This window comes from Saccopteryx bilineata, chromosome 1 (assembly GCF_036850765.1).
Source record: "Saccopteryx bilineata isolate mSacBil1 chromosome 1, mSacBil1_pri_phased_curated, whole genome shotgun sequence".
NCBI lineage: Eukaryota > Metazoa > Chordata > Mammalia > Chiroptera > Emballonuridae > Saccopteryx > Saccopteryx bilineata.
Genome location: NC_089490.1, coordinates 79,649,225 through 79,662,188, shown reverse-complemented (window position 1 = coordinate 79,662,188; position 12,964 = coordinate 79,649,225). Strand labels below are relative to the sequence as shown.

Here is a 12,964-nt window from a genome sequence, read left to right as displayed (position 1 = left end):
CATCAACTCCCATATATGCCTTTTTTTTTTTCTTTTTTTTACAGAGACAGAGAGAGATAGGGAATAGGGACAGACAGGAACGGAGAGAGATGAGAAGCATCAATCATCGGTTTCTCGTTGCAACACCTTAGTTCATTGATTGCTTTCTCATATGTGCCTTGACCGCGGGCCTTCAGCAGACCGAGTAACCCCTTGCTCGAGCCAGCGACCTTGGGTCCAAGCTGGTGAGCTTTGCTCAAACCAGATGAGCCCACACTCAAACTGGCGACCTCAGGGCTCAAACCTGGGTTCTTCTGCATCCCAGTCTGACGCTCTATCCACTGCACCACCACCTGGTCAGGCCAACCGTTCAGAACCTCTTTTTCATGGAGAAAGGTTGGCTGGGCCTTTCTGGAAAGCAACAAGGAAGCACTCCAGCAATGTCACTTGGTTCTCAGTGGCCTTAAGATATCTGTGCCATGTTACCTGGGGCAGGCAGCTAGGTTATCTGGGGGCAGTTGTCTGGTTGTCTGGGGGTATCTGTTGTGTATTGTTGCAAACGGAGGAGGCAGCGCCACTGCCTTAGTAAGTACAAATGAAATGTGCCAGCCAGGGGTAGGCTTGATGGAGAAACATGCACAAATCTTAAAAGCATTTAGACCCTTAAGAACTAACAATACAGGTCTGAAGTGCTGGCCCCTGACACAGGCTTCCGCCACCCAACCCCACTCTGAGCCCAAAGGGCAGAGGTGAGGCTGACTTGCTGCAGTGATCCAGGGCTGCAAAGCAAATATTGGTTGGTGTTCAGATATGTTTGTTGGGTAAATTACTGGGTGAAGTTAAAATCCCAGCCACACTATTTTACAAAGCTAGCACAGGCATTTCCTATTACAGCAGAAAGGAGACCCGCAGGAGAGAATAAAGGGGAAAAAACGCGAAACCACAGCGGGTCTTGCTGGCAGGCAGCTGCGCTCTCCTGAGACCAACCCAGAAATGTCGCAATCGTTCTGTGGGCAACGGCGGGAATGGGTGGCATGGGGTGTCGGAATCGGGGGATAGATTAAGGGCAGGAAGGCGACAGGGTGCCGGGGCCAGAAGCACCAGGCACCCAGCGCCCACCCCAACGGTTGGCATGGGCTGCACGGCGGGAGTGACGGCTGGGGTAACGGGCAGGAGGGTGACCGGCCCGAGGTCAGGGCGGGAGAACGGGCGGGCAGGTGATGTGGGGACCCTGGAGTGCGCGGTGGGCGCCAGTGGGGGCGGTGAGAGAAGACGCCCCGACTGGGGAAGGGGTGCCCAGTTCTCTGTCCGTGTCCGCAACACCCCCGAGTGAGCCGCGGCTCGGCGCCCGCAGTGGCGACTAAGCTTTGGATAGCGAGGAGACGACACTGCAGGACAAGGGACGAGGAACCCCGTCTTCTTAATGAGCAGCGAAAAGGATGCTTGAAGACAAGATCAAGAGGCGACCGGGGTCGGGGATGCCGCGGGTCCAGCCTCAGCCTACCCTTCCCCCCTGCGCCGTGGACGCCCTGCACCCCAGCGGGTAGCCCCCGACTCAGCCTCGCCTAGAGGGAGAGGAGGCATCATTCCTCGTTAATTCATTTTATTGAATTTAAACATTTTCTGCAAAGTCATCGCCAGCGCCGCATCTGCGTGGCGGGGAGGGTAGGGGTGGAGGGGCGGAGCCACGACGCGAGTCGCCGCCAGTAAACAGCCCCCTCCCCGCGGCGGGAGCGGGGCCACGGCCCCAGCCTGGGACACCGCCGCCCCCGCCGGAGGACGCGCCAGGCCAGCCGGGCTGCAGCCCAGCGGGGGCGGCGGGGCCCGGCGGCCCAACCCCTGCCCGCGGGGGCGGCGGCGGAGCGCCCCCCACCCTGCTGTCCGTCCCGCGCCCGCGGTACGCCCCTCCCCCACCGCCCCCCGCGCCCCTTCCCCGGCGCCCCCGTGACCCCCCCCAGCGCCCCTCCCGCGCCCAGCGTCCCCGCGCCCCCCGCACCCCGCCCCGCGCCCACCCCCCATGCACCACCTCCTGGAGCAGCCCGCGGACATGGCGACGGCGCTACTGGCCGGCGAGAAGCTGCGCGAGCTCATCCTGCCCGGTACGCAGGACGACAAGGCGGGCGCGCTGGCCGCGCTACTGCTGCAGCTCAAGCTAGAGCTGCCGTTCGACCGCGTGGTCACCATCGGCACCGTGCTCGTCCCCATCCTGCTGGTCACCCTGGTCTTCACCAAGAACTTCGCAGGTGAGGCTGGCAGGAGGGATTCGCGGGCGGGTGGGGCGTGTCTGCAGTTGTCCTCGCTGATCCACCTCGCCGGGGCCTGCCAATGTTGGCGGCACCCGGGGTGACGGGCAGGAGGGTCTCCCAGCAAACCCTCAATACCACCCATCCTTCCATGTGTCGCGGGTCGTTCGGCTGCTGTCAGATCCCTCTCCTCCAAGTGTTGGTTTTGTTTTTTTACCTTCCAGTCGCTGACCTGGAGCGTGGGTGGACCGTGTCCTGGACCTGGATGTCCAGGCATAGATAAGACCCAGGTCTGGGGTGGGAAGGGGAAACGAGGGAGGGGGAGTGGGCAGGGTCTGAGGGAAGGAGGAGTGGCCAGGTAAGCAGGAAAAAAAACCCAAATCCGGCGTTACAGGTGGTGGATGAGAAGGCTAGCAGAGCAGGCTGTTGGGCGGGGGCATGGGGCCTGACTGCGATGAGGGTCCCTGAGAAGCAAGCCGGTTCTGGTCAGCTACTGGATGAGGCTTCCCCCGAGGTGGGCAGCTGGAGACCGGAAATGCGCCCCCAGGGTTTGGCTGGCAAGGGGTCTCAGGGCCCAGGTATACGGAGGCCCCTCCCAATCTATCCACCATATTTGAGGACCAGAGGTGCCAGTCTGTGGCAGAGGGGTTGGGTTCTTAGAGAAAGGACATGCGGCTCTGTCCCCTGAGTGACATTGGCAATGTTTGTGCCCTCTGCATTTGTTCTTTCCCAAAGGCTTTGCCTTTTAGGGGTCCCTGTGACCTGGGGATACCTAAGGTGAGGGTGGACATTGTCTAGAATCATACCCCAGGGTGAGAGGGGTATACCAGCGCCCACCCACTCAGACACTTCTGGGGTTGAGACACCTGCACAGGTGCCAGGTCAGCCAAGTCAGGTGTGGGTGCTACCCATGCATGGAATGTCACTCAAGGTGGGTACGGATGTATTTGGTTCCCAGGGCTGCTGAGCAGATTAGCTCAAACTTGGTACTCAGAAAGGCAGAACTTTATATTCTCTCACAGTTGGGAGTCTAAAATCAAGGTGTGGGCAGGGCTGAGCTCCGAGAGGCTGCAGGGGAAGGTCCCTCCTGCCTCCTAGCTTCTGGTGGCCCAGTAGTCCTTGGCTTCACTGAGGCTATATCACTTAATTTTTTGCTTCTCTCTCTGTGGGCACCTTCTTCCTGCCCTTCCAGATCCACAGTTCCCTTGTTTTAGGAGGACATCAGTCACTGGATTGGGGCCGCTATAGTGTAACCTTGTCTTAACTTTATTAAATCTGCAGAAACCCTGTTTCCAAACAAGGTGACTTTCATAGTTACCGGGGTTTAGGACTTGAGCGTCTTTGGGGGGACACAATTCTTCTCACTAAAGATGCGCAGAGGGGCAGGCTCAGGACTCTGTCACTCTCAGCTACGAGTCCAGCTTAGCCAGCTGGGGGCCTCAACACCTCTCCGCATCAAGCCAGGGCTGGGCTACCAGGGTCTTCCCAAGTGCATCCTGTTCCTGGCACACCTGCCCCTTGATATCCACCTGTATTTGCACATGGAAACATGCATGCCCACCTGGGTCCACTGCTGGTATGGGGAGGGGACCCGGTGCCTTCAGAGCATGGACAAGGTAAGGCCTGAGCAGTGGCTCGTGAGTGTTGTTGCTCAGGGTCTGGGACACAAAACCCTCCCTGTGGACCGTGTCTGACCTTTAGGGTCCAGGTCACTGAACAAATGGGGGCAGTGGTTGTTCAATACCTCTCTGAGTCACTGTGTGGCTGTCATTCTTGTCCTCTATGGTTTTGGGGAATATTAGCTGCTTCTCTTGCTCACCTGGATTGGGGTCCAGGGAACGACAATGGCTATGTCAGGGTCCATTGTCCAGGTCTATCTAGTGCCCCGCAGTCTCATGGGCCTCATGCAGAACTTAAAAGCATCCCGTGGTCCCTTCCCCAGACATGAGGACAACAGAGGTGCAGGGAAAGGGGGCCTTGCAGGTGGGAACCACATATCCACAGGGTGAACTTCCAGGGGCTGCCCTGCCAACATGTGGAAACTGGTTAAATGGGGCAGGGGATCAAGAAGGAGGTGAGGTATGAAGCTCTGGCCCTTGAGGGAGAGGCCTCTCAGCACTATTCTCTCTGGACAGGAACCCTGGGGCCCCATTCTGATGACACTGGCCACAGTTCATCTACAAAGGCCTGAGCCCAGCCCTCAGGCCCAGGCTTCATTCAGCTGCCCAAAAGACCCACACCTCCTCCACAGGGAGCCCAGCCTGAGCAAGGGCTCTGGGATTCAGCCCACTGACCCTCCCTGGGTGGATGCCCTGGAGCAGGAAAGTTGACCTCTCTGTGCCCTGACTTGCTTGTTAGGGACATGAGGGAAACATGTGCTGGCACCATGAGGTGTGGTGAGGTGCTGACCAGGCATTGCTGGCCACTTAGCCAAATGTCAGAGGACCTCCCCAAATGTCAGAGCCTTGTGTGCCCAGGCTTGGAGAGAGGTGGACCCCATTGCTCTTGGCCAGGGCTGCTGCTGTGAGTGACCCCCCACTGCATGGACCACTCATTGATGGATGGAGAAACCATACAGGTGTGGCCATGACAGGGCAGAGGCCAGAATTGAAGGGTTACCAAGGCCCTTGGACATTATGCAGGCCGGGGTGAGGGGTCACCATCTCCTAAAACAGCCAAATAATCAGGTCCCAGTATTACCCAGTGTGCCTCTCCAACTGCTGTAAGGCAGGTGTCCCCAAGGCCATTTGTCCCTCTACTTCCTTTTTCAGAAAGGATAGGAGACAAGTATTTTGCCCTCTGAGGACCAGGAGCTACAGGCCCTGTGCCTCCAGGGTGAGCCTGTGAGAAGTGAGGCCCCCACCACCCAGCTCTGAGGGACTCCCCCCTCCCATGTGGACCCCAGAGCCCTGGGAACATGTTCATTCAGGCCACTGGGGGAGGCTTGAGGGAGAGGTGTCTGGTGGGGGGGAGCAGCCAGCTACCACCTGTAAGCATAAACTCAGTCGCTGACAATAACATGAACTTACTATCTAACAGTTCTGCAGCTCAGAAATCTGAAATCAAACTATGAGGCTAAAATTAAGGTGTCAGCAGGGCAACATTCCCTCTGAAGGCTCCTGGGAGAATCTTCTGAGGTTTTTCCAGCTCTGGAGACTTCCGCATCGCTTGGCTTCTGGCCCTTGCCCAACCTCTGTCTCCTTTCTAACACCTCTCTCTGATTCTGACCCTCCTGGCCTTCCTCTTACAAGGACCCCTGTGATCACACTGGGCCCATTGCTCTGAGATCCCTAACCTAACCCACCTGCAGAGTCTATAAAGCAGGTATCCCCAAACTACGGCCCGCGGGCCGCATGTGGCCCCCCGCTGCACTTCCAGAAGGGGCACCTCTTTCATTGGTGGTCACTGAGAGGAGCACTGTATGTGGTGGCCCTCCAACGGTCTGAGGGACAGTGAACTGGCCCCCTATGTAAAAGTTTGGGGACCCCTGCTGTAAAGTAACCTAATCACAGGATCTGGGCCGCAGCACCCCATGCAAAGGCCTGTTAGGGCTGTGGGGTCTGGGAAGGGTCTGGACCTCCCCTGGGGTGAGGGCCTGAGATAAGAAGGTGGGGGCCATGAGCCAGGTCTCGGGGGGAGTGGCTGGGGTAGGGTCCCGCCAGCTAGAAGAGCAGCCTTTATTGAGCCAGGGGCCAGGAGGGGCAGATGCTGGCAGGACGCCACGAGTAGCATGGATCAACTGGGCTTCACCTATGGAAGGGCACTCAGACGTGCACGGGATGGCAGGGGCTGGGGTCAGGAGCATTCAGAACAGCGGTGTACAGATGTGTGCTCAGATACAGGTGCAGACTGGTTCCTCCCTAAAGCTGCACCTCCAGTGCCCCTTCTCCTCCAACAGGACTTTTCCGTGGTGCTGCCGTTGGCCCTGGGCACTCAGTGATGGGGTTCCACAAGCACCCAGGGCTCTGAGGACCCATAAACCACGGTGTCTTCTCTCAGGGGATATCCAGGGGCACCTGGGGTAGGGCAAGGCATAGGGGCTGGTCCAGCTGTGCCACTAGAAGAGGGGCATGGCATGTCCTGCTCCTTTTTGGGACTCAGTTTCCCTATGTACACACAGATCGTATGGCCTTGGGAGAGGAGTTTAATGTTGGCAGAGCAGGTTGGTCCCCCAAGTCCAGGTGGGCACAGCTGTAACCCTCACCTGTGGGGCAGCCTACTGCTATATGTGGGGGTGCCCAGGGTATGACCCCCACTCACACAGCAGGGACATGGGGGAGGGGAAGCTACCAGGCTGGGGAGGAGTATGTTTGAGGAACAGCCATCTGCACAGGCTCCTGTGTCAGAGGGGGCTAGGAGCGTGCGGCAGGGGTCTGAAGTCCTAGCCCCCATCTCCTCTCTGCCCCCAGAGGAACCCATTTACTGCTACACCCCACACAACTTCACCCGTGACCAAGCGCTGTATGCCCGCGGCTACTGCTGGACGGAGCTGCGGGATGCACTGCCCGGAGTGGATGCCAGCCTATGGCCATCACTGTTTGAACACAAGCTGCTGCCCTACTCACTGCTGGCCTTCGCAGCCATCATGTACGTGCCAGCACTGGGCTGGGAGTTCCTGGCCTCCACCCGCCTCACCTCCGAGCTCAACTTCTTGCTGCAGGAGATCGACAATTGCTACCACCGGGCGGCTGAAGGCCGTGCCCCCAAGATCGAGAAGCAAATCCAGTCCAAGGGGCCCGGCATCACGGAGCGTGAGAAGCGTGAGATCATCGAGAATGCCGAGAAGGAGAAGAGCCCTGAACAGAACCTGTTCGAGAAATACCTGGAGCGCCGCGGCCGCAGCAACTTCCTGGCCAAGCTGTACCTGGCCCGGCACTTGCTCATCCTGCTGCTCAGCGTGGCACCCATCTCATACCTGTGCACCTACTATGCCACCCAGAAACAAAATGAATTCACCTGTGCGTTGGGCGCGTCCCCGGACGGGCCCACAGGCAACGGGGGCCCAGCAGTGCGTGTGAGCTGCAAACTGCCGTCAGTACAGCTGCAGCGCATCGTGGCAGGCGTGGACATAGTGCTGCTCTGCTCCATGAACCTCATCATCCTCGTCAACCTCATCCACCTCTTCATCTTCCGCAAGAGCAACTTCATCTTCGACAAGCTGCACAAGGTGGGCATCAAGACGCGCAGGCAGTGGCATGGCTCCCAGTTCTGTGACATCAACATCCTGGCCATGTTTTGCAATGAGAACCGCGACCACATCAAGTCCCTCAATCGGCTGGACTTCATCACCAATGAGAGCGACCTCATGTATGACAACGTGGTGCGGCAGCTACTGGCCGCGCTGGCGCAGTCCAACCACGACGCCACGCCCACCGTGCGCAATGCTGGCGTCCAGACCGTGGACCCCAGCGCAGACCCGGCGGAGCCAGAGGGCGCTGCTGAGCCACCTGTGGTCAAGCGGCCCCGCAAGAAGATGAAGTGGATCCCCACCAGCAACCCGCTGCCTCAGCCCTTCAAGGAGCAGCTGGCCATCATGCGTGTGGAGAACAGCAAGGCCGACAAACCCAAGCCCGTGCGCCGCAAAACAGCCACCGACACGCTCATCGCGCCGCTGCTAGACGCGGGCGCGCGGGCTGCGCACCACTACAAGGGTGGCAGCGATGCGGGCCCTGCCACCGGCCCGCCCCCCGCCCCTGACAAGAAGCACGCCCGCCACTTTTCCTTGGACGTACACCCCTACATTCTGGGCACCAAGAAGGCTAAGACGGAGGCCGTGCCCACCGCCCTGCCCACCTCCCGCAGCCAGGAAGGGGGCTTCCTGTCCCAGGCAGAGGAGTGTGGGCTGGGCCTGGCTGCAGCACCCACCAAAGGTAGGCAGCTGGGCAGGGATGGAGGAAAGGAGCAGGTCCTGCATGCAGTACCAAGAAAGGGACTACCCCACCCACTGCCCTCCCTAGAACGGGCACCTAGTAACCATATGAAAGAAGGTTAAGGAGTGAACCTGCTGGGGCAAAGCAGGCATGGGCGAAAGCAGCTAACTTCAGGGGTGAGTGTGGGCGGGGCTTGGAGTGCACTGTGAGGTGGACAGGATGAGGCTTGGGCCGGAAGGCTGGAGGAGACACGATAGGAAGGTTGTTCGGGCCCTTGAGAAGGTGCTGGGAGTGGGTACTACTGCCCCTGGGGACAGCTGTGTGCAAAGGGCCTGACCTGGCCCCTTGCAGGCCTGAGGAAGTTGAGGGAGGGACGATCAAACCCTCTGAGGACAGGAGGCTTCAGAGCCAGGAGCCCTAGCTGGCCCCTGGTGGGACTGGGAATGAGGAGTAGGCAGCAGTAGTGGATAGGTGGACCTGCATGGATGTGACACACCTCTGTCCTCTTCCATTTGCAGATGCGCCGCTCCCTGAGAAGGAAATCCTGTACCCAGCAGAGCCTGCCCTGCCTGCACTTCCCACTGGGGGCCCATTTCATGTCTGCTCACCCCCCACTGTCCCGGCCACGGCCCCTCTGTCACCAGCTGGCCTGGGCAAGGCTGACCCCCTCACCATCCTGAGTCGCAATGCTACCCACCCGCTGCTGCATATCAGTACGCTGTATGAGGCCCGGGAGGAGGAAGACGGAGGCCCCCGAGCACCCTCTGATGTGGGCAGCCTTATCGCCATACCCCCGCCCCAGCAAATCCTCATTGCCACCTTCGATGAGCCAAGGACAGTAGTGAGTACTGTGGAATTCTGAGGGGACAGGGCTGCCCGGGCTGCCACAGGACCCTCTGCATGACGGGTATGCCGCTGACCCCAGCCCCATGTAGAAGCGGCCTCTGCTTCACCCAGCACTGCCCTCCCCAGTCTCCCGTCCGCATGCCTTGGGGCTCAGCACCGGTCCCTCCCAACCCCCATGGCATTGTTGGGGTGCTGGCTGGGCCAGGGGCTGGCCGTGACCCCAGTGGAGCCTCAGCCAGAAAGGCCACCCCTGCATCAGGCGCTTGGCTGTGAGACGAAGAGTTTATTTTTTTAGTCAATTTTGTCTTGGGCCTGGGATGCCGGCCATGAGGAAATGGTCTGTGGGGGGACTGCTTGGGTCCATGATGTGGAAGGAAGCTAGGACAGTAGCACCACAGGCCTGGGCACCCCCAAGGGGCCATGCCCATGGCTCACCCCTGCAGGGACTGGGAGCCCTCGGGTTTAAGGTCAACATGCACTTTCTCCTTGTACCCCGACTACCTGTACTTTACTATGGTTACTGTAACTAGCAAGTATCTTTACTATCAGGAGACTTAGGGTGCATTTAAAACAAAAGATGTGTGTGTGTGTGTGTGTGTGTGTGAGAGTGAGTGTGGCCAGAGGGGGAGGGTGCCCATGTGCAAGTGGACATGTGCATGAGCATGCATGCGTGAATGGACACTAGCGTGTATATGAGCAGGCCCGGGTGAGCAAGCGTGTGTGAGACCAAGTGTGGGCGCCGGCATGTGAGCAAGGAAAGGAGTTTAACGCAATAACCACGTCCCCGTCCAGGCCACAGCCCTCCGGCCCAGGGCCCACGCTGCATTCTGTGGGAGCCCAGGGCTGTCATGGCAGGTCTGTCCCTATTACCTCAGCCACGGCGACAACGTGACACAGTATTAACAAGGTAGCACCGAGCATATCAATAAATATTATTCTGATACCGCCTGTGTCCCACGTGGTCCATCCTGCAGGGAGCATGCACTCTGGCCAAGGCTTCCTGTGTCCGAGTACTTCCACTCAACTGCACATCCATCTTTGACCCACCATCATCACAGGTGATGGGAGGTACCCTGCTGCCTACCAGTTTGCCCTTAGGGTTGCAGCTGGCCCACAGCAAGGCAGAAGCATACGTTGACATGTAATAGCCTCTGGCTAACATGTACACTCTGGGCCACAAGAGATCAGGTGAGCCCTCTAGGGCTCACAGGCTCAACAGAGACAGGACACACTTCCCCCAGAAAGTCAGCCTCTCTATCAGATGCATGGGGACAGAGAGCTATCAGGTACACTGAGCATAAGAACAGTGAATGCTGGCAGGAGCCAGGATGGCTTCCCAAAGGAGGCAACCTTGATGTGGTCTGGAGGTCCTGCTGATATCATAGGGGTCCATGACAGGGGTCTTCATCACCAGACGCAGGATTCAGGTGGGGACAAAGCTGGTCCTGTGGGTGCACTATGACTATGGAACCACATGCCCTGCCCTGTAAGCCATAGTCAGTGACCCTCAGGGCCTGAAGGGACACCTCCACGCAGGCAGATGGCTGAAGCAGTGGGGCCAGACACCTGCATGGGCGAAAGCAGGCAGGTATAGGCCTCACATTGCATGGAGGGCCCTGCAGGGAGCCCTGCCGTGTGCAGACCTGACTGCCCGGCTATCCCTCCGCACCCACCCCCAGCAACCATGAGCAAGGCAGGCTGACCTTCCCAGGAGTCAGACAATCAATTGTACAGGGACATGCTCAGGGGCTGCATCCCACCATGTATTTGAAATGTAGATTTTACTATTATTCAGGTGTGGTGAGACCAGCAGATCAGGGGATACCAACCACTGCAATGATAGTTTGTATTTGGTGCCACAGGGGAGGCACCAGGTGGGTTGGGAGGCAGAGGGAGCAGAGACAGTGGGTGCAGAAGCCTTTACTGTGGTTTCACAGGGAAGAAAGGACAAGGGAGCAGGCTGAGGATGGGCTGTGTGAATAATAGGGGCTTCCAACACAGGGGCTGCCCCTGGTTGTTGGGTGCCTGGCACCAGGTGATGAGGAAAAATGGGGGGTGGCCCCCAAATAGGAGCCCCACAGAGGAAGGATAGGCGGGCTTTGGACTGGCTGGTTTGCATTTGAAGTTGTTTCTTGACTCTAGGAACTGACTAGCCTGGGAGGGGCACTCTCTCCTGGTTGGTAAGGCTCCAGATCTCATAGCATCAGAAAATGAAAGGGCATAATGAATACACCCTGTCCCCAGAAAGGGCTCATTCACATAAGCCAGAACATTCCTGGTCCAGTCTCCCAGGCCATACAGCCCGCTGCCTCTCAAGTTGGCACTTGGCATCTCTACACATCCATGGGAAGGGACCCTTTGTGCCTACAGGAGAGTCGAGCAGGAGCCAGGACTGGTCCCACACTGGCATCTGTCTCCATTGAGATGATGGAGGCCTCAGTGACCCACCCATGGAACCTAAGTCATGCTGGTTTCAAGAAGCATCATTTGCCACGGGCCTTCCACCCCTCCCTGTGTGGGACTAGAGTCAAGCCCTTCATGGTCATCCCTACCCCACTGGGCCTCCACTCATCCTACCCACCCTACTGGGTCCAGTCAAAGTGGAGAACCTGCAGATCTCAGAGTCCTGCAGGGGTGTATACCACTGGGCACTGCGGCCAGTCCATCTCCTGCACGTCTCCAGTCAGCAAGCACACAGTGCTGCTGGGCCACAGAACATTTACACACACACACGGGTCCAGGCAGAGCCAGGGCATACCTGCCACAGACTCCCTGGGATCCCTTCAGTGAGATCACTCTGCCAGGCTGCCACCCATCTGTCCCCTGGGCCAAAGCCAGGCAGGACATCTCAGGCCAAGTCCGATCCAGAATAAGTATGTCCCTTCAAGTAAATGTAATGCCCTTGGTGTCTGTTGACCCTTGCTGAGTCAGCATCCCACAGAAGCAAACATCTCACTGCAGGTACAGGGCGGGGGGAGGGGGGGGATGCTGCCTTGCCCCTGCAAGTACAAGAGGGCATCCTTAGGCTCCAGGGTCCTTTGAAGCTTCCTGTTCCATCTCCTCTTTCCCCCTCTAGCCCAGCAGGGTGAGTGGGAGCTACTGTCCCTCTCTCAGTAGAGACTTGGGAAAAACCTTGCAACCTATCCCACAGCCAGGCCTCTGCCCACCACACCAGCTCAGTGTGGGTGGGCCGCTCAACTTGCTCAAGGCCCCAGGCAAGTGCTCCAGAATGAACCATGGCACACCACCTGGTAAACATTGCTGCTCTCCTGTGTTTAGGTGGCCAAGGCAGTCAGGGGGACAGAAATGATCTGAGCTTATACCACAAAGGGAGTCAACAGTGAGAACAGGACAGAGAGGGCACGGACCAGAGACCTATAGACCAGAGTGCCTGTCCTTTGCCAAGGAGAACAGAAGCCACCCGGAGCCCAGCCAGCCCCCTTGGGGACCAGGAAGCTGAACCAGGGAGACAGTGACAGCCTGGCAGACAGACAGCCTGTGCTGCTGGTCTGAAGGAATTATCGCCCACATCAGTGAGAGCACAGGGAGCCACCTGCAGACTCAGATGTGGGAACCTGTGACCCCTCCAAGGCCCAGGGCCCAGGGCAGCTCCTCAGAAGCCTGGGGATGTCTTCCAGGAACCTAAGGGGAAGCCCAGCTCCCAGCTCTTACTGCTAGTGGGCTTTACTGTCCCCTCCCTCCCGGGCAAGGTAGGTGGTCCTCTAGCTTCAGGCTGAGGGGAGGACAGCCTGCTGGAACAGTCATGCCAGTGGCCCCAGAGTGGCTTGTCCTAGGGCACATAAGTAGACAGCCCTTCCCTCTTCCTTTTTTTAAAGGGAGCCCCTCCTGCCTGACCTGTGGTGCACCAGTGGATAAAGCATCCACCTGGAATGCTGAAGTTGCTGGTTTGAAACCCCAAGGCACATATGAAAAGCAACTACTGCGAGATGAGGGGGGCCCTTCCAACCCCTTTCCTCTATGTAATCAATAAATAAAATCTTTAAAGTAAATAAAATAAAGGGAGCC

At 58.3% G+C, this 12,964-nt stretch overlaps 1 protein-coding gene across 2 annotated transcripts; it reads left to right on the top strand.

Annotated features, from left to right (window-relative positions):
• Positions 1 to 1,259: 1,259 nt before the first annotated feature.
• On the top strand, positions 1,260 to 9,881 carry PANX2 (pannexin 2). Of its 2 annotated transcripts, XM_066254867.1 has the most exons (4): positions 1,260 to 1,876; positions 2,018 to 2,222; positions 6,632 to 8,092; positions 8,611 to 9,881. In XM_066254867.1, exons 2-4 carry the CDS (start codon positions 2,027 to 2,029, stop codon positions 8,952 to 8,954), a joined length of 2,001 nt encoding a protein of 666 aa, XP_066110964.1. In that variant the 5' UTR covers positions 1,260 to 1,876; positions 2,018 to 2,026; the 3' UTR covers positions 8,955 to 9,881. The 2 variants fall into 2 exon arrangements, with proteins under 2 accessions (XP_066110964.1, XP_066110958.1); XM_066254861.1 differs by lacking the exon at positions 1,260 to 1,876 and having other exon boundaries at positions 1,983 to 2,222.
• Positions 9,882 to 12,964: the final 3,083 nt, after the last annotated feature.